We start from the raw sequence: 26469 nt of genomic DNA, 5'->3' as shown, positions 1-26469 counted from the left end.
TTTAGCCTAAAACATAACCTGCCTAAGGGCCAGGATTAAACAAAATACACTGAACTGAGTAGAACTGCCATCTTGAAGCAGGTTCCTTTCCTCTTTATAGATATCTCAGCTGCAGAACCTAGTCCATGCTGCTCTCTTCAAAAAATCTTAAAGAATGACCATGGCTGCTAGAACTGCTTCCACCCACACCGACAGTCTAACAGCATCAGACTTTGGCATGTCAAGAAGGAATCCCATGAGATGCTGGTCACTGATGATGTGTGTGCCTAATGAATACTGGAAAGCCACAGAGAGTGTGGAATCAAACGCTCCACTGCAGTCCCACTACAGGACTCAGCCATGACTCAGAAGCTGATGGACTGAATTGAACTCCAGCGGGACTCTTCTCCAGCCTCCGCCCTACTGTCACTCTCTCTCTCCCAGACACAGGTTCACTCTGACCAAAGGAAACCAATCCAAACTCAGCATAACAGTCAGGAGGGAGTTAACTCTACCTTAACTAAATGGAGGGGCACACAGGATACTTGTAGTGGGCCTGATAGTCAAAACACTTGAACCCTGTTCACAGGTGCTTATAGGGAAATACCAACAAAATTCTATAAACTTTTAGAAGTTAATCAGTAAGATAATACATGCTGAAATTTCCATGGAAGGCATTGTCTCTTACACTGCCAGTGCTGGATAAAAAAGAGAACAAATCCTGCATTAACACACACACACTTACACACACACGACCAAAAAGTATAGATTTGGATATTGGGCAAGAACAGGCTTTAAAATAAAGGTATATTAACTCATACATCCACAACTTGTACAGTACGCTAAAAAACATATGCTGTGATGACTCTTAGTGAGATCCAAACATGCAGAACATTAAAGTCACCATAAATCCCTCACTGGAATTTCACAGGCTTCCTGAACTGCCCCTAAAGGAAAGCTCATAACTTAAATGGAACATGGTGAAAGTGGGCTTTACATTCTGCAAAAATCATGCAGACCTCCACCATCTTATAGGAGTCATGGGTTTAAATGGGCTTAAGCCCCAAGAAACTGGATTGTTTTATGTAATTCAAGAAGAACACAGGATTCTTTTTAACCACAGGTTCTAAATATAGCCTAATACCAATGGTTCAGTGGTCATGCCCACAGGTGAAATATGACCCTTTTCTTGTGAGAGCTCAGTGTGTTCGGCTGCACATAGAAGCTGATTACACAGGACAACCCCACACAAAACAGTAGGGAAGAAAGAGCCTTCCATTACTGCTAACCATGATGGGCAGCATTAACAGCCATTTAATCTTCAAACCAGACTGACACATTTCTGAAAATATGCCATAGTTCAAGTATACTTCTTAGGACAACAAACATAGAGAAAGCCCAACACAGAGAGGAAAAGAGGCTTTTCCAAGCCACCCCAAGCCATTAGATGCCATTTACTCAAACTAGCTCCAACACTCCCCTTCCAGACAGTTAAAAGCACACAAAGCTCTGCAGGTGAGCCAGGCCATGTAGGATAAGCACATACATAACCAACAATAGACTGGTTTTCTTATTTTGAAAGGCTAGAGGTCCACACCAGTTCCAGGGTGCAGAGAGGGTGCAGGAGGTCTTACCTCCGCTCTTTCCCTCAAGCTGTCAAATCGAGGCAGCTCTGGGAGCTGGGAGAAGCGCCGGTCATAGATACACAAATGGAGATGCTTGTCCAGAACGCGGAAGTCTTCATAACTCCGCCTCACGATCCAACTTCGTCCCTGTGCAGTAGTAAGAGGTGGACAGACAGGTAAGTGAACAAGTGTGCTGCAGTGGTGGTGTTTGCTCACCCACTACAACCCTATAAAAAGCTCTAGACCGGTGAATACAAGGACTTAGCCCCTGGCTTGGAGCCCACCAGACCAGTGCATTACAGCAGACATCACACACTGCACACCACAGATGCCTCAGCAACCATACGTCAGATTCAGCTCCTCCCATTGCAGCAGCCAAAGAGATGAGATGAGGGCACACAGCCCATAGTGCAGCCCATTACTCACTGAGCTACATGCATGGGCTCCCCACAGTGATTGAGACTTTTAGAGCATACACACGCACAGGGATGTGAAGATAAGAAGACCTTATCAGTTTTCACTGACTTATTCCCAGGCAAATGACATGAACTTTCAAACCTGTACCAAATACAGGTCACATAATTTTGAACTTCAGAAAACTGATGAATTACACTATGTTGAAACATCACCTCAGGCTCTGCTTCAGTTCAGGCTCTGGAACACCAGAGCTCAAGCTTATACATTACTCAAGCACACGAGCGACTGCTGTAAATCCTTCCCATGAGCTCAACATTAATCTATATGAAATGAACTGCATCACTGTTGGGATGGGGGCAGACTGACCATTTCTAAGTATCCTCAAAGCCTCAATAACACAATTCAGACATGGAAGGAAAATGGACCAGGTGAGCAGAAGGACACAAGTGCACATGAAGGTTAATGCTAGCCCCAGTGTTTATATTACTCTCTGTCTCAGAGTGGACGGCTAGCCGCTACCCTCAGCACCAGTGGTCATGTGCCGGTCCTGTGCAGGGCTTGTTTTATGGTGGCAGATCTCTGGAGCCTGGCTCAGAGTCCACCATAAAGCCACACAAAGGCAGAAACAGTGCTGCCAAGAAGAGACTTTTAAGAACCTCCTCTTCGAAGCCTTTTCCTAACATACTTCATGCTGTCTAATTTTATGACAGATTGCAACATGTAAATATTAGCATGATTCACTACTTAGCTTGAGGCAGAAGTGTCTTATTATACAAAAGAGAAGTATGTATGAACTCAATGCCTTATTTATTCAGATTATACCACATGATGGACAAGATCAGCTGAAATCGTTATGTTGTTACTGTAATTTTACTGAACTACAAGCTTAGACCAAAAATGGATTGCCCTTCTTTTAGAATGACATTTTAGTACTTTTTTTCCCTTTAACCTTTAGAATTGAAAACAGCTCCAATTCCTTATTTCACTTTGCTGCCCCCAGCCCCCTAGAGTCTAATGCCAAGGCAACACAAATCCTTAGTGCTTTTGAAATAGCCTTAAAAGATGCTTCAGAACTGGGGCCACAGTAGAGGGACCAAGAAGGATGGCCAGAGCCACTCGTGACTGCAGAGCTGGCGCAGCCGCTGGGAATATAAACAAGGGAGTGCAGGCTGCTGGGTTTTAGTCCTCCGCTCCCATTTTATTTTGTATAGACCTTCCGGAGCTTCTATTTTGTTTGGGGCTTCTGCTCTGACAGAGTGTGGTGTTAAAGTGATATTCCTGTGTGTCTGGGCTCTCTCTCTATGCCTGGTGCTCTGGGCCAATTCCGCACCCGGACACAGAATAAGAATGCTAGAAGTCTCTCTCACGCGTGCACATGCGCGCGCACACACACAAACACACACACACAAACTTTCCACCACATTTTCAAGGTCAGGATGAGAGGTGCTATTAGTCAAGCAAGTGTATGGACAGGCAGGTGTTCTGTAAAGTCTTTCTATGCTTTTCTATGCTGTTTATGTTTCTCTTTTTATTTTCAGTGGAATCTAAGAAGATTTCAAAATCATACTGGGATGATTCTCAAGCAATCTGTTCCAAAAAGCCTTGCAAATGAGCTGCAGCTTATCAATTATAGAGCTCATGTTACACCCAGTCACTGATAACCGTAATGACCTTGCATTGAGTGTTCTAGCATGTGGAGAAAAAAAGGGGATATGGTTCCCTGTGAACATTCAGGAAAAAAACAAAAAAACAAACAAAAAAAAACTTACAGTAGCAATTGGTTTATTTACATTATCTGCAAATCCCTCAACCTGAAGGAAATGCACCCATTCCCCCTTGGTTTTAGTCCACAATGACCAGCTGATCTAGAATGTTGAGCTGTATTTGGAAAACTGTTGCATGTCTCTAAAATGTATTCACTGTTGGCTGACATTCACAAAAATAGCTTTACATATCTATCGTAGAAGCAAAGTTCAGTGGTCATGTATCAAGCAAACTGGGTGGCAATTTTTGCAATATCTTTATTTTAAGTCTTAATTGACAGCTCTTCTTTCCCTTAAGCACCCTCCCACCTGTCTCAATATACCAATTTGTTCCTACTGTCTACTGCCATCCAAGTGTGCTTGTGTGTGTGTGTTTTCACAGTGAGCTGTGCACAGATTATGAAGTCACACCTGACAATAGATCTGCACCAGGTACACCAGCTCTTTGGACTCCAAGCCATTCCGGGTAACTTCGTTCTGCTCTTCGGCCAGATTCAGCTGTAAAACAACCAAAGGCAATAAGTGCATTCTGAGGAAACCATGCTTCACTGGTATAGTGGTGGCTGTAAACTAGTGTTTTTATTCCTTCTTGTCTGGTCTGAAGAAAATGCTACTTTCTGAGCTAAGGAAGGCACTTCAGATAGGTGTTACATAGTAATTAGGCACTGGGTGATGTCACCAGCTGAGCATATTGCCCACATGCTATGAATAATAGATGAAGATAAACTGAATTACTGCAGCATCGTTAAACCAGCAGAGCAGGAGTATTACACACATTTTTACTATTCAGCCAGAATATTGCTGAATGACAGTCTTAAATGTGTCTAAATCAAATCATCCATAGCATATATTTCACAAAGGCATACAGGGATGTAATGTGGCCTTCAATGTGCTGACCAAGCTCACAAATGAAGCAGAGTACATCACATGCAATTAATGGCTCTGTTTTCTGTGCATCATTAAGTAACTGCATATGAACTGGCTGAATGGACCCCAAAATAATGTTTCACTCTCCTTTCTGCTCATTGTCTGCTAGCTAGTGAAACAAAATGGCTTCTTTCATTTCTAGGTAAAGAAAGAAAAAAAATTTAATAAATAACTTTAAATTGACAAATGAATAAATGAATGACTATTAGAAAATGCTTTTCTGAGTGCACTGCAAATCGTTATTTTCATGCCTTCAAACACTTTATATGTTTAAATGTTACAGTTAACTGAAGCAGCAGTGCATGGTGTCAGTGTGGGGGCCTTTCCAGATTATGTGTGTGTGCACACACACCCTTCTGTTTGTGTGTGCATGTGTGTATGTGTGAGAGAGCAAGAGGGAAAGAGACAGACAGAGAGATGTGGAGAAAGGCAGCCACTGTGGCTTGTGCCTGGAGGGGACAGCTCTGCATCGCACTGTGACTGACATATCATTACTGCTGTGGCTCAGATGGCATGCTCACACTAAGAGACCAGTGACGCACATCAGCACCATTTCAGCAAGCGCTCGCTCGCTCGCTCGTACGCACGCATGCACACACACATGCATGCACGCACGCACACACACACACGCATGCACACGCACGCACATACATATCTATGCCCTGCCAAAAGGAAAAATAGAGACCCTGCAGGTCGATCATGTGCTGCTACTCTCAGACAGACAATGGCAGCCTGCTAAACCAACCTAAATGTCAATATACAAGCATCAATATGTGTGGTGGCATAACAGCGTACCATATGATTCGGAGAAGCATATCACCATAAAAAGGGAATTTCCAACTCTGGCAGAGCCTGACTGATCTAGTGATGGAAATGTACATATCAGCTGCAAATCATGTTATTTAGCATTTTAGCGCTTAGTCAAAGGTCCTCCTTCAAGCATGTTGAGTTTCTAGTGAACACCATTACTACTAAGCCCAGTGCAGAAGGCAGGTGTTGGCTTATATTCCTTTTCAGAAAAAAATGGAGGGCTGCAGAGGAGTGCTATATTAAAAGATAGCTTATGTGAGAGGGCACATGAAACTTTAGCTGTCTTGGCAATAGTTTGGTCTCCCTCATACCTCAGTCATTGCTACTTCCTCCACTTTCACTGTCCCACCTTGAAATACACAAGTAAAACATAGGCTGTTCTATGCCAAGCTCAAAGCAGGAAAAGTTTGAGCTGTGAGCACATACACGTGGAAAGGGAGATCTAACAGCTGTAGGATGGATCAGGGCACAGTTCCAAGCATGGCATGGAGCACATGGTACTTTTTTTTTTTCCATCTCCCTTCACCCTCTAGAGCTCGATTCATTAGTGAAGCTGCAGGTCTAGCCAGCTGAGCCATAGTAATCATCACACTGTTTATCAGCCAGCTAGGCTCTTCCAAAAACATTAGGCCATGAGAACAAACAACCTAGTTATCTAGAACAGCTCGATACCACCACTACACAGAACAGTTCTGCTTAATGCCCATGCCCCAGTTAGCACCAAGAGAGTCACTTTTCTGCATGTGCCCGGAAAATAAACCAAACATGGTTGTTACGTGTTATATCTAAATGTATAAAAAAATACTAGTAATTAAATATTGAAGGACAATGAAATTAGAAAAGGCACCTTGGCTAGTGTCTGATGGGTCTGCACACATGTACACCAGTACACCTGTACTAGGAGATCAGCATTCAGTGGCTTTTAAACTTATAACTGAACCTTTAGATTTTTAATTTTAGAAAGAACCTCACTGGAAAAGAAAATAAATGCATGTTTATAATCTGCAGTTAGATAGCATGCCAAAGACAGTAATGCACAACATCTATTCTACTTTATAGCGAATGGCTCGACACTGCAAGCGTGCAGAAATCAAAGTTAATAGCAGTAGCAAGACCTGGATTCAAAAGACGGCCCAGTGACAAATGATAGCCAAAGGTCTGCAGCCTTCAGGTAGAAAATGCACAACAGACCCAACAAGAAAGAGCAAGGAAAATGGGGACACAATCCCAACAAAGAAGCAGGTCAACAGAAAGAGAGGGGCAGAGTAGAGAGGTAGAGAGAGTAAAGGAGAGAGAGCCAACGAGCATGCAGGGACTCACAGAGCCACGGCATCCAGTCCACACTGCTTAAGGCAGACAGGCTTTTGTTCACGCAGAGGAGCAGCTGCACGCTGGGCACTCGACTCAGAGCTGCTCTCCTTAACCCTCAAGCCTTCCTCCCCCCAGCCTGTCTCCCATCTCCATCACTCAGCAGGAGAATAGTGTGTTGGTGTGTGGAATGGATGGGATTAGCCACACGTTTTTGTACAGCACAAATCCACTCAGCAGTACACAGATATTAGTGGTGCTGTCCAATCCAGAGCTGTGTCCTACTTTAGCAGTGAAAGCACTCTAAGTTCCTCCCACTGATGTATTAAGACAAACACACGCAAAATAGCGGTGGCTGGCAGGCTTCATAATGGATTCCACAAGACTTCTGTGGTTTTGCAGCTGCGCTGTTTTGTTCTTCCCATCAGCCCGCAGATGCTCCGTCTAGCCACGCTCAATCCACATCCTGCTCCTGACTGCTCCAGCATTAAAGTAAACAGCATACCCAATTTGCTGGCCAAAGCAGGTACAACTAAACAGAGAATGATGACAAAAGCAGTGCTCCCTCTGCACCAATCCGGGGTTTTCTTTCAGCACATGCTCTAGCGTCCTCCTCCTGTCTCTCGCTTCCTCTCTCCTGCTGCCGCCTCCCTTTTTTCTACTGCCTCCAACACCTCCCCCTAGCCCCCCTTTCTTTCTGATTGGTACAGTCTTAGTAACAAAGCAAAGGGTTAGCGCTCTAAGGGTGCTGGCAGAGAGCACTGTGGAAAGTGGGGACTGCCCCTGCAGCAGCATGGAGTGTCTCTCCAGCACGTGTCCTCACACCCTCTCTCCTCTGGGATTAGCTAGGGTCAGGCAGAGAGGAATAGAGTGATATAGACAAATGCTTTTACTGCAAGAAGGTGCAGCCATAGAATGTTTTGTGAGGGATAATGGGTGCTTAGCCATGAACACTATGAACAAGAATGCATTGTACCTATTCAAACAACTGCAAGCTAACAAACTGATCAGCAACTGGGAGCACAGGGCTTCTCGCTTAGTTATACCCAAACTCAGGCTGTTTTTCATTAGATGTTTTTCCTCCCCAGTTTTTTTTTTTTTTTTCTCGAAAGGCCAGTACTATGTGTGGCTGGTCCTGTTGGCTGCATGAGTGCTGTAGCTCAGTGCAGGATGAAGGTCAACCCATTAAAGCTGCACTAAGGAGGCGATCCCAGAGAAGGATAGTCATGCTCAAAGGGCTCGCCATCCCTCATCCTACTGAGATCATATGGCCTTTGATGAGAGACAAGGGCCTGAAGCAATGGTTATGAGGGCAACAAAACACACACACACACACACACACAAACACACACGCTGTATGGGAGAGCAAAAGCAACTGCCACGATATCAGTCATGCTATCACATCTGAAGACGATTAAAGAACTTTCCAGGAGGCGCCTCAAGACACAGAGCAGCCACTATGAACACGAGAAGGATGTAAAAAGCAGACTACACAACCTGCATAAATGAAAAGTCTTTCCTCTGTGTGTGTGTAGTGTTTGTGAGATATGGTATATACAAACACACACACACACACACACACACACAGTTATGTATGTATCACACAAAAAATAAAATGGCACAAGAAATAACGTTAGTAAATATAATATGAAAATAATTTAAAAACTGTCATAACCTTGTCTTAATCAAGATCATATGGTGCATCATTTGCCAAGAAAATAATGAGCTCCAACAGAGTAACAAACACAGTGGAGATAATGAGTGAAAGTCATTTACTATATGTACAATTATTTCATAACTACAAATATCAGTCAGTGATAATGTTAAGGAAGCTTATTCACTCATTTACACAGCATGAATATCAAAGGGACCATCATGAAGGAGTACACCTTCCAGCAACCGATATAGGCCAATGCTTCAATTTAAATTACATGCAACATTTTGAGGAATGTATGAAAAGGTAATGTAGGCTTGAAGTCAATATCATGCAGAAAACGTTTTGGCAATTTAAAAGCATTAAAAGTGTGACCTCATGAAAGCTTGCTAATTAGCTGATACACCAGACTCAGGTTATTGCCTGCAATAGGGACAATACTAAAATGTACAGTGCAGAGGCACTCAAGCACCAGAACTAGGAAACAAAGCAAGTCATCTACTTTGAACATTAGAGTGAGGATAGTTAATGAGGTATACACCACAAGGGACAATATGTATTTTTGACAGACAGAACGAATGATCTTCAAATAAAGTCTAGTATGAAAATCTGTAAATAAATACCTGTGGGTGGGTAGGTGGGTTGATGAAGGCTCTTGGACCATAAATTTTCTAAAATTATAATCCAACACTGACATAGCTCAGATTTCAAACCCAAATGATTCATGCACTTATAGCAAATCCTTAAAAGACTCCACCAATCCTACTGGGCAAGTATATTCAAATTAAAGTCATATATTATTTTGTATTTATTTATTTATCTTGCCATTCAGCATCAAACAAACAGACAATGAATAGGTTTCAAATATTAAATGAAAAAGTAGGAAATATGGAAAGTGTGACTTTCAGCCATTCAGCATCAAACAAACATGAGATGTATTTCAGATATTATATATAATATATTAGTTTGTCACAAATCTCAAAATAGTACTTTTCAAAGGTATACACTTATAGAAAATAAAAATAAACAAAAAGGCTATATACAAGTAGGCAGTGATATTTTCTTTGCAACATATTCATTAATTTGTGAAAATAAAATGCAGGCCTATGGGGCATTATGTAGTTAGCCCATTTTTCCACAGTATGAAGCAAATTTTTCCAATGTATAACTGACAAATGCGGTTATCTTCTCCATTTGTAAATACCCATTGCAATTTATATTCATGTATTTAACATTGGGCTCTCCTGTGATAACCAGTCCTTATACCATTCTGCCATAACACCAGGCTGGTCATGGTGACTTCATTAATTTAAGCTTACTAAATGCATTTTTTAGTTCACCTTCAGTTACATCAGCAAGCATCATTATGTTTTGTTCCTCATTTAAAATGGTTCTCTCTAGGGATTTCATTGCTTATGCTTCACCCTAGAAAAATATTTTAAAAATTCCCTTTATTTCACTAATTTTATCATTTTTGTTCATGGATTCCTAACTCTATGAATTGTACTTTCTGCAATCTTTTTTTCAGTTTCCATGCTGGCACTTTCATAGATTTAGACTTTCAGACACTTTCAGTGTCTTTGTTTCAGAAACATTAGGTTTTTCTTAATTTCTTGTGTAGTCAAATGTAGTTTAATTCCCAATATTTTAATGTCATCTAATGTATCCTGCACCAAGCTTAATGGGTTTTTTCTAGTTCCTCTAGTTTTATTTTTCTTATAAGAATATATTGCTATGATTGCTCTTAAGGGAGCGGAGCATTCAGTGTATCCCATAGAATTGTAGTTGAAACACTTGCATCATTGTTTAGTTCCAAGTAAAGACTAATTTGATTCTTAAAACAGGGATCATACACTTTAATTTAGTTTCCAAGTATTATACTTTGGTTGCAGGTTAAAATCAACAAATAAATACACAGGTGCATGGTCACTTAAATCCATTGTCCAGATTCTACAGGAATTTATTTTGTCTTTATAATTTCTGAATATTATGAAATAGATTATTATTTTATACAGGGAGTAAGGGGCAGAGTAGTGAGTGTAACCCCTTGTTTTAAGGAAAAGGTCTTTCCACGTGTCATCTTCAAAAACAAAAGCCTGTAGTAAATTTATGTAGAGACTGATTCATGTTTTTGATTCTACTAGAAGAGTCTAACTTAGGTTGTAAAAATATATATTTAAATCTCCCCCACATATCAGGAAGTTTTCGGTTTCTGTTATCACAACATTTGTGATTTTCTGAAAGAAACTAATATCACTTCCTGGGGGTGCATATATATTTAACTGGAGTAACTGGATGCCTACCTATAATCCTCCTTACTGGAATAAATGTCTTCCTCATCTCCCATTTCAAACACTTTGAATGCTTAAGATGTCAAGAGCAACACCTTTCCCATGTCCTGATTTATATGAGTTTACTTTGTCACTAGCCATGCGCATTTACCCACCAGTGAAAAATGAGAAAATAAGTAAAGGAGGTGTGGTTCCAAGCCTAGATTCTCCAGTAGATGACCCTGGGTTGAGCTATAAGACATGTTTATCTGTGGGGGAAAGCTTCTCTTAAAATGTGGGCAGAGACTCTCCCCACAGCAGTCCAGTAGCAGTAAACCAATACAGTAAATACAGAAAAGACTTCCCTGTGCATTCCTCCCATGTATATGTTCCTATTTAAATGGGAATTTAGGCAGAATTTATCTCTCTCCTGGACATGATGAGGGCTGTCTTCTGAAATCTTGCAGTCTCTCCCTAATGATCTTCTCTCACTCTACTCTCCAATTCCTGTTCCTCCCAACGCTTCCCAAGCAGAGTGGCATAGCTGCTGAATCAGGCTCCCCCTCTATGTGATCATGTTGACGGGCAGTCCTCTGTCCTTCATATCTGCATTTGCCTCTTCCAAGGTCTGGTACTTCTGCACCTGTCCTCGTAGAACAGCTGTAGATTAGCAGGAAACAGGACCTGGAGGCAGAGCTTTCTCTACTTTATCACTTGCTTCATTTCTGAATATTCCTTCTGCTTCTGCAGGACTGCTGTCTTGATTAAATGCATTAGTCTCCCATTCAGAAACAGATTCTTTCCTCAGGCATTGTGCAGAATCTGTTTTTTGTAGTGGAGAAATCTGATTATTACTGACGGCGGCTTGTCTTCCTTGTTCCTATTGGGTCGGGCGTCCAGTGTGCTCTCTCAGTGACGAGCTCCATAGTTGAGGGAATCTTCAGCTAATTTTGTAGCAAGTTTTTCCAAAACTCCACCATAGACAACCTTTTTATTCCATCTGCAACATTATATATCCTTGTATTCTCGGTTCTTGTTCATTTATCACTTATCATCGTGCTTAGTACTTGTTCCACATTCTGAATACTGCCTTCTACCTTTTAAATGTGTCTCCACATCCATTATTTTTTTATTAGCCTTTGGTGAATCCAGATTCATTTAGTTGTTGTCTTTGTGAAAGAACCATACCTCCTCCAAAACCTTTGTTTTTTTCCCTCATTTGGTAGAGGAACAACATTAGCTTCACTGTCTTGTGCATGTTTCAATCCATTTTTCCCCTTTTTTGTCTCACTTGCCAATTCAGGTATTATTGAGATATTGGGGGGGGGGGGGGCGTTGTGTGAAATAATTGTTTTTCAGACACTGATGACATCCCCCCTGAACGGAACAAGTACCTACAGCTATAGCCTTACAACATAAAACAGAATGTGAACTAAACTCTTCATTTATAAGCTAAAAAAGTTTTTTTAAAAAGCCTGAGCATCAGTAGAAGAGTGCCTATGCTGAAGCTAAGGCAAGCCTGCAGAGGAGCAGGTATGTGATTATGAAGTGCCCTCCCACATCCACTTCAACACAATGGACTCTGTGGTATTTTTGTCAGGTTTTGCAGTTATATTTTTGAGTGCTTTGAGGCCACAGATACAACACACTGCCTCATATAATGTAACTAAGGACGTTAGCTTAATTTTGATGGCACTTACTACTGACTGAAGACTGAACCAAGCAGAGGGCATTAATGTTCATGCAAAAGGATGACAAATTTAAAATCTGCTTATAAGCAAATAGTAACAAGCAAACAGAAATTTACATAACTATTTCATCTATGCGCTCACTGTATCAAGGTTTTGATATAAGAACCACAAAAGTATCTTGCTTGAGATAATATTCTATTCGCATTCACTTTGAAGTAGCAGTGTATCCTAGAGTATCCACAAAAAATAATCAGTTAATAAATCATTTTTAATAATAATGTTTTTACCCAGGAACAGTTTCCTGATAATGAATGAGGGCCTCTCATGCAGTTTTAGTAGTAAAATTGTAAATCTGTAATTAGTAGAGCATCAATACTACTGAAACCATACAGGACATGAAGTTGCACAATGTAAGAACTGTACAACTTTACTGCAAGAGCCAGGTTCACAAAACATATGTTCAATGTGTCAGACACAGTCTTGCAAGAAGCTTAATTTAACAGATAAATAGGTATAGAGTCCAAAATAAACACTGGCCACCAAATGCAAAATATTTTGAAAATCAGGCACTGGTCAGTGGTTGGTAGCTTAACTTCTTCTGGAACTGCAATATATCCTTATCTAATATATGATGCAATTAGATGGATGGTTAAAAAATGAATGAATAGATTTCAAATATTAAATGAAAAAGAGAGAAACATGGAAACAGTGACTTTCAGTCTAATTATTGTTTAAAATCTGGTTCCCTGTTTAATTGTGTACCTCTGTATAAAGACCTAAAAAGACATGAAAACCATTCTGGAAAGTCTAACATAGAAGGAGAATCAGACACGTCTAAATTCCCCTGAGCCTATACGAGCAAAATTATTAATACTTTAATGCGCTTCCTAGCTATGTAGGACATGTCTCATTTGTCCGTCAAGGTTTTTGGACCACTAAGAAATTTTATGAGTGTAACAACAACATATGTGTTACACTATACAGGCCCACTTGAGTACCTAGCATATTTCAGAGCTTGCCACACAAAGTCCAGTGAAGGAGGAAGGCAGATAAAGCTCTCCTAGCAGCCCAGTTTCACTCCAGTTGGTCAAAATTAGCAGCCCTACATATTTATAGCATTTAAATAGTACAGAGAGACCTCCACAGCAAAGGTGCAGGTTGTAAAGGAGTGCAGTGAAACAGTGGAGCTCAGTGTGGAGCAGTGGTCAAGCAGCAGCACATTCTATAGCTGCAGTAGAGCAGTACTCGCAGTATGGAGGAGAAGTGGTGGGAGGAGATATATGAGAGTAAATATTTCACTTTCATTCATTAAATACTTGCATATTAAGATTGGTCTAGTGGGTCAGACAAAACTCCACCACCCAAGAAAAGAAGAGAAAACTATACACTATTGAATTAGGGTAGATTAACATAGCCTAGTTATATTAACGAGAAATATTTTGTGACTTTGAAGTGCTGTAGATAGTTAAATGTTAATTGCCTGTCTTTGTAGGCCAGTCTATAGTGCTTTGTTTGCAGATTTACAGAAGGCTGATGTGTGTAAGAGGAGAAGGGGGTGGTGCAAAAGGTCTGAAGTTAGGAAACCCTCCCCCAGTTGATTTCACAGGCCATTTCCTCTCTCCATCACTACCTGGCTGCACCAGCTGAGACGTCCTGTCATTATGGCACATACAGGCAGGGCTAACACAGTGACATGATTAATGCGGTCCCACATGCACACATGGCCAGACACACATGCACCCTGCAGCCCTGCTGAAGAGCTTGGGCTGTGGTGAGCACAGTCCTCAAGCTGTCAGGAAGAGATCAAGAGCTTCCAGCAGGGCTTCAACCACACACTGCAGATAAAAGGAGCTCTTCCGAACAATTTCACAGAGAAAATGGGCAGGACCAATATCACACTCTATTTTGTGTGTCAGCACAACCTAAGCCATTGTTCAAATAAAAAAATAAACAGTTTACTTTTCACAGTCAACCCCAAATAGCAAATAAAGGCCATAAGATCAACATTGAACAAACTCTGTAATGGCAAAGTGAAGATTAAAAGGAATATGGCCTATAACCAATAGCCTTTTTCAATCAAAACCAGTAAAAAATAAAAAAAAAATTAAAAAAAATTTAAAAAACAGTTATAAAAAGTTCTATACTTTTTTCTAAAGGAGTAGAATGCAGTTGAAACACACTGAAAAGCAAGATGATGTGACAGCCATTTGTGGTAGTAAGAAACGTTTGTGGTAGCAAGAAAGTGAGCTTTACTTTGGATCTCTGTGAGGCAGGAAAACACAGAGGCAGAATTTAACAAAATATTTCCCCCTGCCTTATAAATCTGGGCAGAAATGTTAACTGTTCAGTATCCATCGCCTGTCTATGAGCAGCAGATGGTGTAGATCAACACAATACTGGCCTCCAAATAAACAGCTGACCATTCCAAACCAAGAGGAGATACCATGATTTTACAGCCAGTTTTAAAGAGAGTGGGACAATAACTTTCAGTTGCAATTAAAGCACTTTTTTGGACTGAAATGCCTTAACTGCAAACCTTTTTATTCAATGAGCTTTTCCCTTCAGCCTTAATTACTCCTTTTCAGTGGAAAGGCTCATTTTAGATTGATGTTGCAAAGTGGCCCCTCTTGAGGTAGCAATATGTCTCTGGGCTGTAATATCAGTCTGATGTGTGTGTTGACAGTAGCCATACAGACGTCTCTGACCCAAGGTAGGAAAGCTCTGCAACAGCTAAGGGGTCAAAATGGTTAAAATGTTTTGACTTTTCACTACAAGTCATGAAAACAAGAGGCAGGTAGCCAGACACACATGGACAAAGGGAAAGAGAGCAATAGAGACAGACAGATAATAATTTGAGCCATAATGGATAAGGTGGCTCAAACACAGACTTAAGAAAATGTGCTGTTTTGTAAAGCAGAATATTGAATAGTGAAACATTTCATTGCCTTAAGATACACTTGCAATCGATCAGGCAAGGAGAAGACTCTTGTTTTTTATGTTACAAAAATCCTTACAGATTCTTTAAGTATTTTTAATCCTTTTAAAAATGTACCACTTCCATGCTTTGACATACCAACTCTCAACTTCCGAACAAATGTATGATCCACTTAAAATCAATTCAGATGTATTGAGAGAAAAGCAGCTCACAGAGCCTTTCGGAAAGGCAGGAGCAAGGGCATTTCCTGACATGGAGATGACGTGGAAGAAGCTGTGTATTCAGGAGTAATGTATCTGGGAGATAGAGCTGGGTGACTATTTAAGCGCAGAGGAAAACAGAGTCAGCACGTGGCCGAGTAACAGCTTGGCCATGGTCACAGTAAAACCCACAAAAGCCATGGCTTGTTCTCACTGACTGGGAGGGGAATCCATGGAAACTATTCCCTCTGGTCAGCACAACAGCATGCTACACAACACTCCATGTCCAGGACGGGCTTGGGGGGGGAGATGGGTGAGTTGGGGGGGGTTTAATACAAACTTCCATGCAGCTGCTGCCTCGCTGCCTGTTTTCTGCAGTTGGCAATATCAGGTCTTTGGCTCATCATGGTTCTTGTGCAGTGCCAGGTACAACGTGGCCACAATGCTAAGCGGCGTGATGGCTGCCCAGAGATCTGCAGCCGTCCATTGTACGTGACAGCAAAGCTGCAGACAATTAATCACCACACACACCAGCGCTAGTGTCTGTTAATAAGTCAGATGCAAAGCTGAGCGTACACATAAACTGGCTGCTTTTTGAGGAGTGGGAATTGAATTCAGGACTGTTTATAGGCCAGGAAGAAGAAAAAGAAAAGCTATGCCCTCAGCAGTTTTTTGCGCATATTTGAAGCTGGAGGCTATTTCAGGCTCCACAAATTGCAATAACAATCAATAGCTGACCCCGAAAGGGTCAAAGCCACATGAACAGCTAAGAAGCAACCAATGTTTTAGTGCATAGAGGTAGAGGAATTCAGTTGGTTGCCTATGTTTTCTAACTATAACAGCTTTAACAAGATTACCACCTTGCTGCTGATACCTCTGCAATAGCAAATTTGGTTAGTGTGTACATGACAGATATCAGGCATGGGGGATGTGTGGTGTGCACAGTGCGAGGGCTTAAGGCACTGCATCTGAGCCTGAGAAACCCAATCACTGCTCAGCCCTGCTAGGAATACCAGCCAGCCCAGGCCTATAATTACAAGCCATTCATAAACCACCAAGAGGAGGCTGACATGCAGTATTTCAACACAAATGTGGTGCAGCAAAACATGGCTGATGAATCAGAGCTTGGAGCTGACGTCACACCACCACAGTCTCGCTCCTTTATTCAGAGTCCAATTTACACAGGGCTTGAATTGCGGGTGGGACTTTGCACAGAAACCTTGACTGTGATCTGATTACCTAAAACAGCAAAGAGAATTATTCATGTAAAATTGAGCCACCATTGAACCCTCACTACCCACTAGCAACAGCAATCACCTACTGACCTCTGCTGGACACCCACAGAAACTCCAGTCTGCATTTTCTTGAAGTGTTCTAGCTTTAAAAAACAAAAAAAAAACAAAAAAAAAAACCCCACCACCACAACTGCAAACATCCCTTTACTACAAGTGTTGGTGTGTGTGTTGATATGTAACTGAGAATTTAGCCTGTCCCTAGACTCCCTATGCTAGTCATTGTGGTCTTGCTGGAGATTAGTATTCTGAGCAGAGAGTCCCTGCTCTGTTCCCACCCTGTACTCTAGCCAGCCACTGATTCCCCATCTATTATCTCATACTCCATGGACCCCTTTGTAACCACTAATCCCTTTCACAAGAACCCAGCACTGGGCTCCTCTACAGCAATGTACCACCTTCTGTCCCCACACAACAAGACACTATTCACATCTCTCACCAATCCTTTTAGGTTTTTTGGCACAGCACACCACAGTTCATAAGAAGAAATGTAAAATGAGCAGGATTTAGAGAGGAAAAAAAACTGAAACACTGTAAAAAGAGGCTGTTATTCATGTAAAGTCTGAATGATTGCAAACGATGATAGACAAGTTTTAACACACATACACACGAAATTAATTCGCACAAACACAAACAGGCAAGCTAAATAAAATGAGGACAAGTTCACATTAGAATTAAATTGGAATATATTTTAAGGCCGTCAGCTTGCTTATGTGTGAAGTCAGTGTGCTTGCTTAGTTCATCAGTCATAGCATTTGTGTTATTTTCTGAATTTACATGTGGATTACAGTTAATCCTGGTATATCCAAACATGAAAGTTTGTGAAATATAACTGTATCAGCTTAAATTTAAGCACAACTATTTTTATTTTGCCAAACATTAACAATGTAGATACAACACTGCAAAGGTTGTTATGGTTGAGATTTGCAAAGAACCTAAAATGGCGTTATTTTGCCTCCTGCATACTACCAACCCAACCACAGTTCAACATGTGTGTGAGATGATGTCACACTACCCTGCAGCCTGCAATGGTTAGTTTTGAATTTTACTAAGAGAGAGATACGCTATAACCTAGGTTACAACAAGCCCATTCTACAAACTTTTCGCTCATATAGCTTACACTGGGAACATCTGCAGTGGTGTAATTGCTCATTTTTGAGGCATGTTAATTACCCTAGCTGCTGCTTATACCCTACTGATCTCAGAAACCAGCCAACTCTGTGAAGACCATAACACTGTTCCTATCACTTCAGTCATATAACCCAACCTTCTCACACACAGACAACATGGGCTCTAATCTCAATCTCCACTAGCACTTCTGCAGTGCCTCTCTCTGTGCATGCTCAGCAGATAAACACAAAACACCTTACCTGTATGGTCCCAAAGTCAACGTTTTCATAGTGGAAGTGGGCACACTCAGCTAACTTTGGAAAGTGGCCCTTGGTGAATGAGAGCCTGAAAAACATGCAAGGGTGGCTCTGGTGAGTATTTGCATATGACAGATATGTAGACCTACACTGCATGGGTAAGCAATGAAGCAAACATGCAAGAATCCTGTGTCAAAATGCCAGTCATTTCTTGGGTCAGTGTGCCTCCATTTATAGGCCAGTACAGGTTTACATTTATTTGTGTGTCTGTGCATTTGTGTGTGCGTGCGTATATATATCTGTGTCTATTAACTAAGGGTAGACTTACTTTTTAACATTTTTGACCTTCATGCTGGCAGTGCTGCTACCGGAACGGAGCAGGGGCTCAGAGCTCAGCTCTGGGACTTCAGCACTTCGTGCCTGAAAGTGACAGGAAACACACATACATATACACACACACACACAGCATGCCAGTCAGTGTCACTGTGACATTCAACCTGCCAAAACAACTACACACTGAGATACACAAATACTTTCAGCACAAATCAATGGGAAAGGGTAGGGACACAAGCTGGCCTAATCCATACTGTAAGTCAGTTTATATCTGTTCTCACATGACATTTTAATATCGACTGGCCTCATACCTTAAAAGGACAAGTGGGACACAGTTTAAATAGAGATCCCAGGCAGATATGTGGAAGATACATGCATAAATAAAGGGGCTCAGAATTAAACATTCAGAAAGCAGAATCCGCAGTTCAAATCAACTACAGCTGGTAAGTCACAGAGGTCAGAGAAGGCCGCTCTATAAAGGGAGTCAGCGAAAGGCAGTGGAGGCATGAAGAGCAGGACTAAAGAAGAGAGCATTTAGTGAGAGCCAGAGGACACTCTGCCAGACGTGGATGTCTGAATGTTCTGCTAAGGTGAAGCGTGTGCTCATAAATCCTGTATTTAAATTGAAGGTTGGCTCAGAAGCATTTGAAATTGCATGTGCTGTCAATGTGTAATACAGTACTGTGCAAAAGTCTTAGGCCGCCATTAGATTTGTTGTTTTAGCAATTGTATAATGACTATATATATTTATTTCTCAGTCCCTCTATTAGAATATAACCAGAATACTGACGTTTGTATGCATTATTAAAAAACAAAACAAATCAGGAAAAAACTGTTTCTATAAACTACAGCATTATATTTGAGCAATAGCAAGACGACAGCCTAAATCTAATGAAGAACTCTGGGAAGTTCTGCAAGAACTGCTGCAATTCTGGTATAATATACCACAACATTGCTTCAGAAAACTTAAGTACAGTCACCTCAAAAGTTCAACATGTGCTTTGTGCCAAGGGAGATCACACTAAATACTGATTGTTTAAGCCAATTTGTTGTCAAAATTGTGCTTTTTAAAATTTTGTATACATATTTCTTGTATTTTCTTAATAAATAGCCAGAAATAATTAGATGTGGTCATTATATCATCGCTAAAACAACAAATCTAATGGTGGTCTAAGACTTCTGCACAGTACTGTAAACCCTCTGACAGCTGGTTTCCAGTCACTTCCAGGCCTTGCTGAGTATAAGACAATCACAGTAATCTGGCAAGGCCAACCAAAACAATCCAGTGAGTCAAAATAAATAAATGAAATGTCTAATAAAATATTAATCATCCTTTAGGCTGCTCCACAGCCAGGCAGAAGCTAATCAAAAGATTCCTAACTAGGTTGGAGATGGTTGCAGATTTGTTGCTGAATAATGATATGATTTCTGCTCAAATTAATGTCACAAAATGGGAGCACATAAAGCAGATAAATACTAGTGCTTCGACAAATTGTGACAGAAGGCTTATAATTATAAACATCTACAAGATACTGATCTTATTTTCACCACAGTGTTACTAATACACCCAAAAATGAACTAGCTGTCCTACAAAACTAATGGTACATAGGCAAACAAATGTGATACATAGTAATATAAACCCAGTCAAAGAGCAAGAGATTAATCTGTTTCATAAAAGGTAGCTGATAAATAGTGATTCTCTTGCCACTGTAAATAGTTACCCCCAATCTGTTCAACCTCAGCCAACAGTCTGGTTGCCATGGAGACCAACTCATTGCAGCAGCACTGAATGCAGTGGAAGCATGTTTAGACTTTTTAAACTGAAGAAGAATCTACCCACACCCATACTGATTAATAAAAAGTAATGCTCTGGAAGGGCATGTACATATCAACATCTAGGCCTAATATTCATTGTAACACCTGTTAGCCAATAGCTCATTTGCATGGAGACAGACATAAAGCACCATTTGGGGCATTTTTGATTCATTTCAAAGCAGTAAAATGTAATTAGTTTATAAAACAAATAGAAAAACCCAAAACAAATGTACACATAGGTGCATGGGTGTGGTGCAGTGAATGCATGACAAATGTTGATCTCACCATAGCGCTGATGGTTTCCTCCCAGTCAGGTCTCTCTCGGGGATGAATACTCCTGGCAATTTCAGGCACAATGTCGTCCTCCTCTGGGTGGCGGCAAGGCCTCAGTCCTCTGGAGAAAAACAAAAAGAAGAGGGTGGAAAAAGAGAGGGAAGGAAGGGAGCAGAAACAGAGGGAGGAACACAGAGAGCGGAAGAGAAAGGGAGGGAGAGAGAGTGAGTTCAGTCAGTCAGACTGAAAAAGATGAACATACTTTATGATTACAACAATCTCCATCTCCCTTTCAAACATTGCAGCTACATCAAGTACAAGTTTTCATTGCAGGGAAGCAGAAAGCACTTAAATCATGTCAGCTCACAGATGCTGTAATGGTACCACTATTTCAATTAAGATAAACATCAAATCCATTTACTGTGACATGCAGGGGAAAACTTTATTAAGCATGCTCAAAATCATTCATAGCAGGGAATCAAGACATCTTACTAAGCATAAAAGTAGATATTTATTTAATTAATAAATAATTTAACATTGGTCTTATTGGTCTTAAGATATATTGTATTGTATATATGTAATGTATATCATATACATACGACAGTACAGTTGAAAAGAGCAATTCAAAAGAGCACTGCCCCAAATCAAAGCATTTTAAACATAACAATTATAATGATGGTTATAATGCCTGCTATTACAGATCACTGCGCTATATGAAGAATAACAGCAGGAGAGAGACATGATCTGTGTCAACCTTGTACCAACAATGGCATGAGGTCTGTGAGTCTAGGAGGAAGGAAAGTGGTCTGCTTGTTTCAGAAGAACAAAATGAATAACAGCCAGTGGTCAAAGATGAAAAACATGGCACTGTCCACAGTATCATTTCACTCTCCAATGCGAGGGGAAAATTCTGCATGTCAGTCTAAAAAGAAAATTGCTTCCATGAAAAGATCTGGAAACAATTACATAAACTGTATGTTCAATGGATTAGACACCAGTCTGGATGACATGGAAAACTACACTACGTATTTATCCATTTTGGTCTGCATTGTAGGGAACTGCATCTGAAACTGGAGCTTAAACCAGGGCATTAAGTTCAGTCATTTGTGATACTACACGTCAGCCAATCTATGTAGTCCACACTGTATGATGGCATTCACTGCACGTTCCAATAACCAAGTAAACAAAACATTGTACTGTAAAACTGGGCCTTCATGCTTACCTAGGCAATGAGGTCAATTTGTGTCCCTGCAAAGATTTACATGGCTCAGAAGTATACAGTATTTGAAATAAGGCAAGGTGGAGGAAGGACAATCATAAGCAGACTCAACAAGAAGCATAAGAGCACGCTAAAAGAAGAAGTTTCTATTTGCTACAGGCAACCGAAACCCATTAATCTCTGACAGATTCAGTTTTCTACAAGCCCTTGAGGAAGAAACCAAAAAAATACAAAAACAAAAGAAACGTATTAATAATGAGGACAACGGATATGGCACACAACAGCCCACATGATCTATCCAGTCCTCTCTAGCCCACATTCCAGTCTGATGAGAGCTAGCCCACATGATGCAGAGCACCACTCCACCCAATGTCTGGAGCCTGTTCTCAATGCGCCCTCCACATCCCTTCACCTCAGGAGGTATCCGTACGTGATCAACCTCAAACTGTCATCTGTGATGCAAGTCTGGATCAGTGCGGTTTTGCATCACTAATCACCAGGAGGAGGAGGGCACCCAGAGAGCACTGCCACACTGCATTATGAAACAGCCTCAGAGCCTCTGAGTGATCAAGGTCCAACCAAAAGCCTGACCAGTATCACTAGTCACCATGTCTGGTGATATGGTCAGTGAGTGTAGGCAGAGAGGTGTACTTTGATACCATCACTGATGGGGAGTGAGCCAAGGTAATGATGACTGAGGTGACAATCTCCTTATTCAAATCTTCCAGGGAAATGGAAAAGAAAATCACAATCTGAATCATGCAATACTGAATATCCTCCTAGAATAGTAGACTTAAGTATAGTACATTTGGTAAAACCAATCCAGTAGTTCCTCATGTAGACATTTCAGCCTTTTGTCAGTGGCAGTTCTAGAAATCCATTACATTTACTCAAATATCACACATGATCACTTAGTACACATTCATAGACTTTTAAAGTTATTTGTAAACACAGTTGTCAGTGTTTAGCATCAGAGGACAATGCAAAGACCATTCCACTGCATCAAATTAGTCCCTTAATCCTATTCCCACTGATGTATTAAAATATAGTCTAACACCACATAGTTTCATGTGTTTTGTTTACCATCAACCTTTATAGTAAACAATCAAATAATTGTTGTTAGGCAAGCCACAAAATTACCTTCAGGCCACACTGAATAATGCTTCCTTTTTCATTATATCTAGATCTGGAATCAGACCACTGAGAATATATAAAGTGTAGTCCTCTAAATGCATCTTTAGACGTGTGTAAAAAATGTATCACTTGATTTATCACTTGATAAACTAGGCCAATACAGATAAATTAAAATATGTCTCAACTGGCATGAATGCTGATTTTTCAGATCCACTTGGGAAATTTCTATCCATAGAGGAAATTGGTCTCAATTGCATCATGTCAGAGAAATCCTCTCTGAGACCCTGCCTCGAAGGCACAGCCCAAAGGAGGTCATTTTGGCAGGGTGGCTAATAACAGTCATACCGAGGCTTCATAAATCACAAAAGCACCTCTTTATTCAAAGACTTACCCAAAGCAAGTTTATATATGATGATTACACAGTGCAAGAGAGTGAAAGAGTGAGAAGAAGCTGACTGAGAGACAGCTGAGTAAGAACAATCTTGTCATCTGAATACAGTCTTTTTTATGCTGCACGCTGGCACAATGCATCATCTACAAAAGGCACTTTGGCTTGAATTTGGAAATCAGAGATGGTACAGCAAGTTTCTATTTGACACATACATCCTGCTTCAAAGCAATTTTGCTGAAACAAACACAATCTGATACTACACTGCATGGCTGATTGAACAGCAATCTCGCTGTATTACACTCCTCCAGCATGTGAGAAAAGTGGGGCTATTACTGTATGGTGCTTTCATTACAGAGCTTGAACGATCCTCTTTTCCAATTCAAACCATCTCTGAACTGCTAGAACACAGACACACAAAATTTCTGTAATGGTAGTAGCAGAAGATACCAGCATCTACGAGTGGAACTTAATGACCAAAACAACTGTCACGCTGTCTTAAGGCTTTGCTTTGTTGACCCTATTCAAAGCACCAGTGTGCAGGCACAAGAGATACAAGGCCTTCAGAGAAGTGCTCTCTTGCAGGCCAAACTCCAGCAGCAGGGTGTGGGTGAGGTAATGTTGTGCTGAGAGCCAGGTCAGGCAACACAGAGGACCACTTTCTATTGACCTCACTGGTGCTGACAGATTGTTTTAGAATGAGTGGTTGTTCACAATATAAACTGTGACACAGTCTTCAGCAGTGACACACTGGGGTTGTTTTCATCTTTCTAGAGTGGCACTCGAGTGTACTTCAGAACATTTGGAGATTGGTACATTCCAAACAGGGCTGGACAATGTATCATTTGTTAAGGTTTTGCAATATGCAAATAAGCCCACTAACAATTTTTTTTATTGTGTGCTGTGACTATGCTGACCAAACTGTTCTTTGATGAGCTTTCAAATGGGTACTGTGAGGAATCCTGTCATTCACATTTTTCAACAAATGTAAATATTTTTGGTCAAAATCATTCAGGCCAATCTTTGTATATTAACCAACATACATCAAGTGGTGACCAGTATTTTGAATACACAGCAAGGCCTATTGAAATGGCAACATATAGTAATATGATCAAAATATAGGGATTTGTCTATGTGCAGCCCTAATGCAGGAGTTACGCCCAAAGTCCGTCTTCACACCCCAAACACATTACAGTAATTTTCAAATAACATTACTCAAAATCATAACAACTAGTTATTTGTTTGGGTGAAAATTATATGCTTTAATAAATATATTTAACCTGCAATCATTTCAGGCCTTAAGCTTAAGTCAGGTGAAAATGAGACAACTGTGCGTGGCCTGATAAATCATTCTCCACCAGGGGCATCAAAGCAAAACTGAGTGTGACTATCAAAATGGAAGGAGTATCCTCTCTGTAAAAAATCAAGAGCTCTGTAGGAGCTGGTTTTCTCAGGTAATGGGGCTTGAGAAGGTTTCACTTCCGCACTCTAGGAAGGACAAACAGCTGCATTTTGGTTATTATAGTCCCACTGCAGTGAGGTGTTTTCAATGTGCTCTCCACAGACTGCTGTAGTTTTATGTCATAAAATGCGTAACCCCTGAATCTTTCAGCCTTTGTTTCGTGGCTGAAGGCTAATCGAAGTCAGAGTGTGGCTCTGGGGACCTCAGCCTTAAGACAAGCACATTGGGCATTAGCAGGACAGCGGCATATAAAGAGGGTTGTTGCCACTGCTTGGATTAGCACAGCACTGTGCACATAGTCATAACATAACATTGAGGCCTCAGAGGAAATTTACCATTCCCCAAGCAAGCATGAGTCACAGAGGCAAGTGCTGATGGCATCCACATAGTAAATTTAGATTTTCGCAGGAGATGAAAGAAAGAACAGCTGCCTCTCCTCCTTCTTCTACCTCAGTAATGTAGTGCTAATGTCTAATGTATGCTAAGCTGTGGCTGCCATGGCAACCCCTTAGCATACAGGATTTGGACCCTGTTCAAGTACGGCAGAGGACAGAAATGGATGGATAATAATCTTCAAATACAGACAATTCCTGCCACTGTATGCTCCCAATACTGGTGGTAAAAAAGGTTATCCTGGGAAAAGGATTTAGAGCTGAAATCTCAGAAAGGGGGGATAGCAGAAAGAGTTCACACTGCAAAACATGCAGGTATCTGTGAGTACTTGTGATCATGTGACTTCCACTCCAAGCTCTAGCTCAGATGTCTAGCACTGCGAGTGGGTGGTAGCCTACCGGCGTTTCAATAGTGCCTGTTGTAATTGACTGTCTAACCCCCCTACTGCATATCATGATGGTGGTAACCACAAACAATTTCCTATTACATAATGAATGGGCTCTAAGTCAGCTCATGACGTCATTCACAGCTGATTAATGACCGTCATTACAGAATATGACTCAATGGCAGCTCAGGAGCTTGCTCAATGATTATGTCTCTCCTTAGTGGGCCAAAACTGTATGGCTGGACTAAAATCTGAGAGCTCTATGAGCACCTATAACCCAGCCATATCTGCCTGTGCACCACATTCACACTTCTGACACTTCTCCTTGATCCCCATGAAAGGAACAGATTACATAAGCCCATGCCTGCAACATGCTCACTTCCACCTTTATCCCTGCCTCTCAAACACGAAAACACTAAATGTCATTACACACATAGAAGACACACAACACTCCTCTATTCATTACTGGAAGAGCTGAGAAGCCAGAGATTATGCTAAGGCAGGAACATACGGCAGAGCACATGCTCATGAACAAGCACACACACAGGCGCACACACTCGGGCGCACACACATGCACAGACATGCACACACTCACTCACGCAGTCACACAGCAGACACCCACAGATGTGAGAATGACCCTTGTCAGGCTAGCGTAGTAGGGTGGGAGAAAGGAGAGTAAGTCTTACCTGTCAGAGATGTCATGACTTCCTGTGGCTCCGAGCAGTCCTAGCACTGCACTCCCCACCACTGCAGCAGCCCCGCTGCCTGCCTCCATGATACTGACTCACTGCAGGAGCAGCCTGCCAGAGAGAGAGAGAGAGAGAGAGAG

At 41.2% G+C, this 26469-nt stretch overlaps 1 protein-coding gene across 3 annotated transcripts in view; it reads right to left on the bottom strand.

Moving 5' to 3' along the window:
• Positions 1-26469, bottom strand: part of arhgap32b (Rho GTPase activating protein 32b) — a 78584-nt gene that overhangs the window by 21012 nt on the left and 31103 nt on the right. For all 3 annotated transcript variants that reach the window (XM_027003886.2, XM_027003895.2, XM_027003904.2), the window contains 6 exons: positions 26327-26440; positions 20672-20780; positions 18567-18658; positions 18242-18326; positions 4196-4282; positions 1614-1751 (listed from right to left, as the gene is read on the bottom strand). In XM_027003886.2, the coding sequence (XP_026859687.2) occupies positions 1614-1751; positions 4196-4282; positions 18242-18326; positions 18567-18658; positions 20672-20780; positions 26327-26415 (600 nt within the window). In that variant the 5' untranslated portion in view covers positions 26416-26440. The remainder of the gene's footprint in view (positions 1-1613; positions 1752-4195; positions 4283-18241; positions 18327-18566; positions 18659-20671; positions 20781-26326; positions 26441-26469) is intronic.

This window comes from Electrophorus electricus, chromosome 6 (assembly GCF_013358815.1).
Source record: "Electrophorus electricus isolate fEleEle1 chromosome 6, fEleEle1.pri, whole genome shotgun sequence".
Lineage (NCBI taxonomy): Eukaryota > Metazoa > Chordata > Actinopteri > Gymnotiformes > Gymnotidae > Electrophorus > Electrophorus electricus.
Note: the sequence above shows the minus strand (reverse complement) of the source record. Positions and strands in the feature narration are given on the sequence as shown.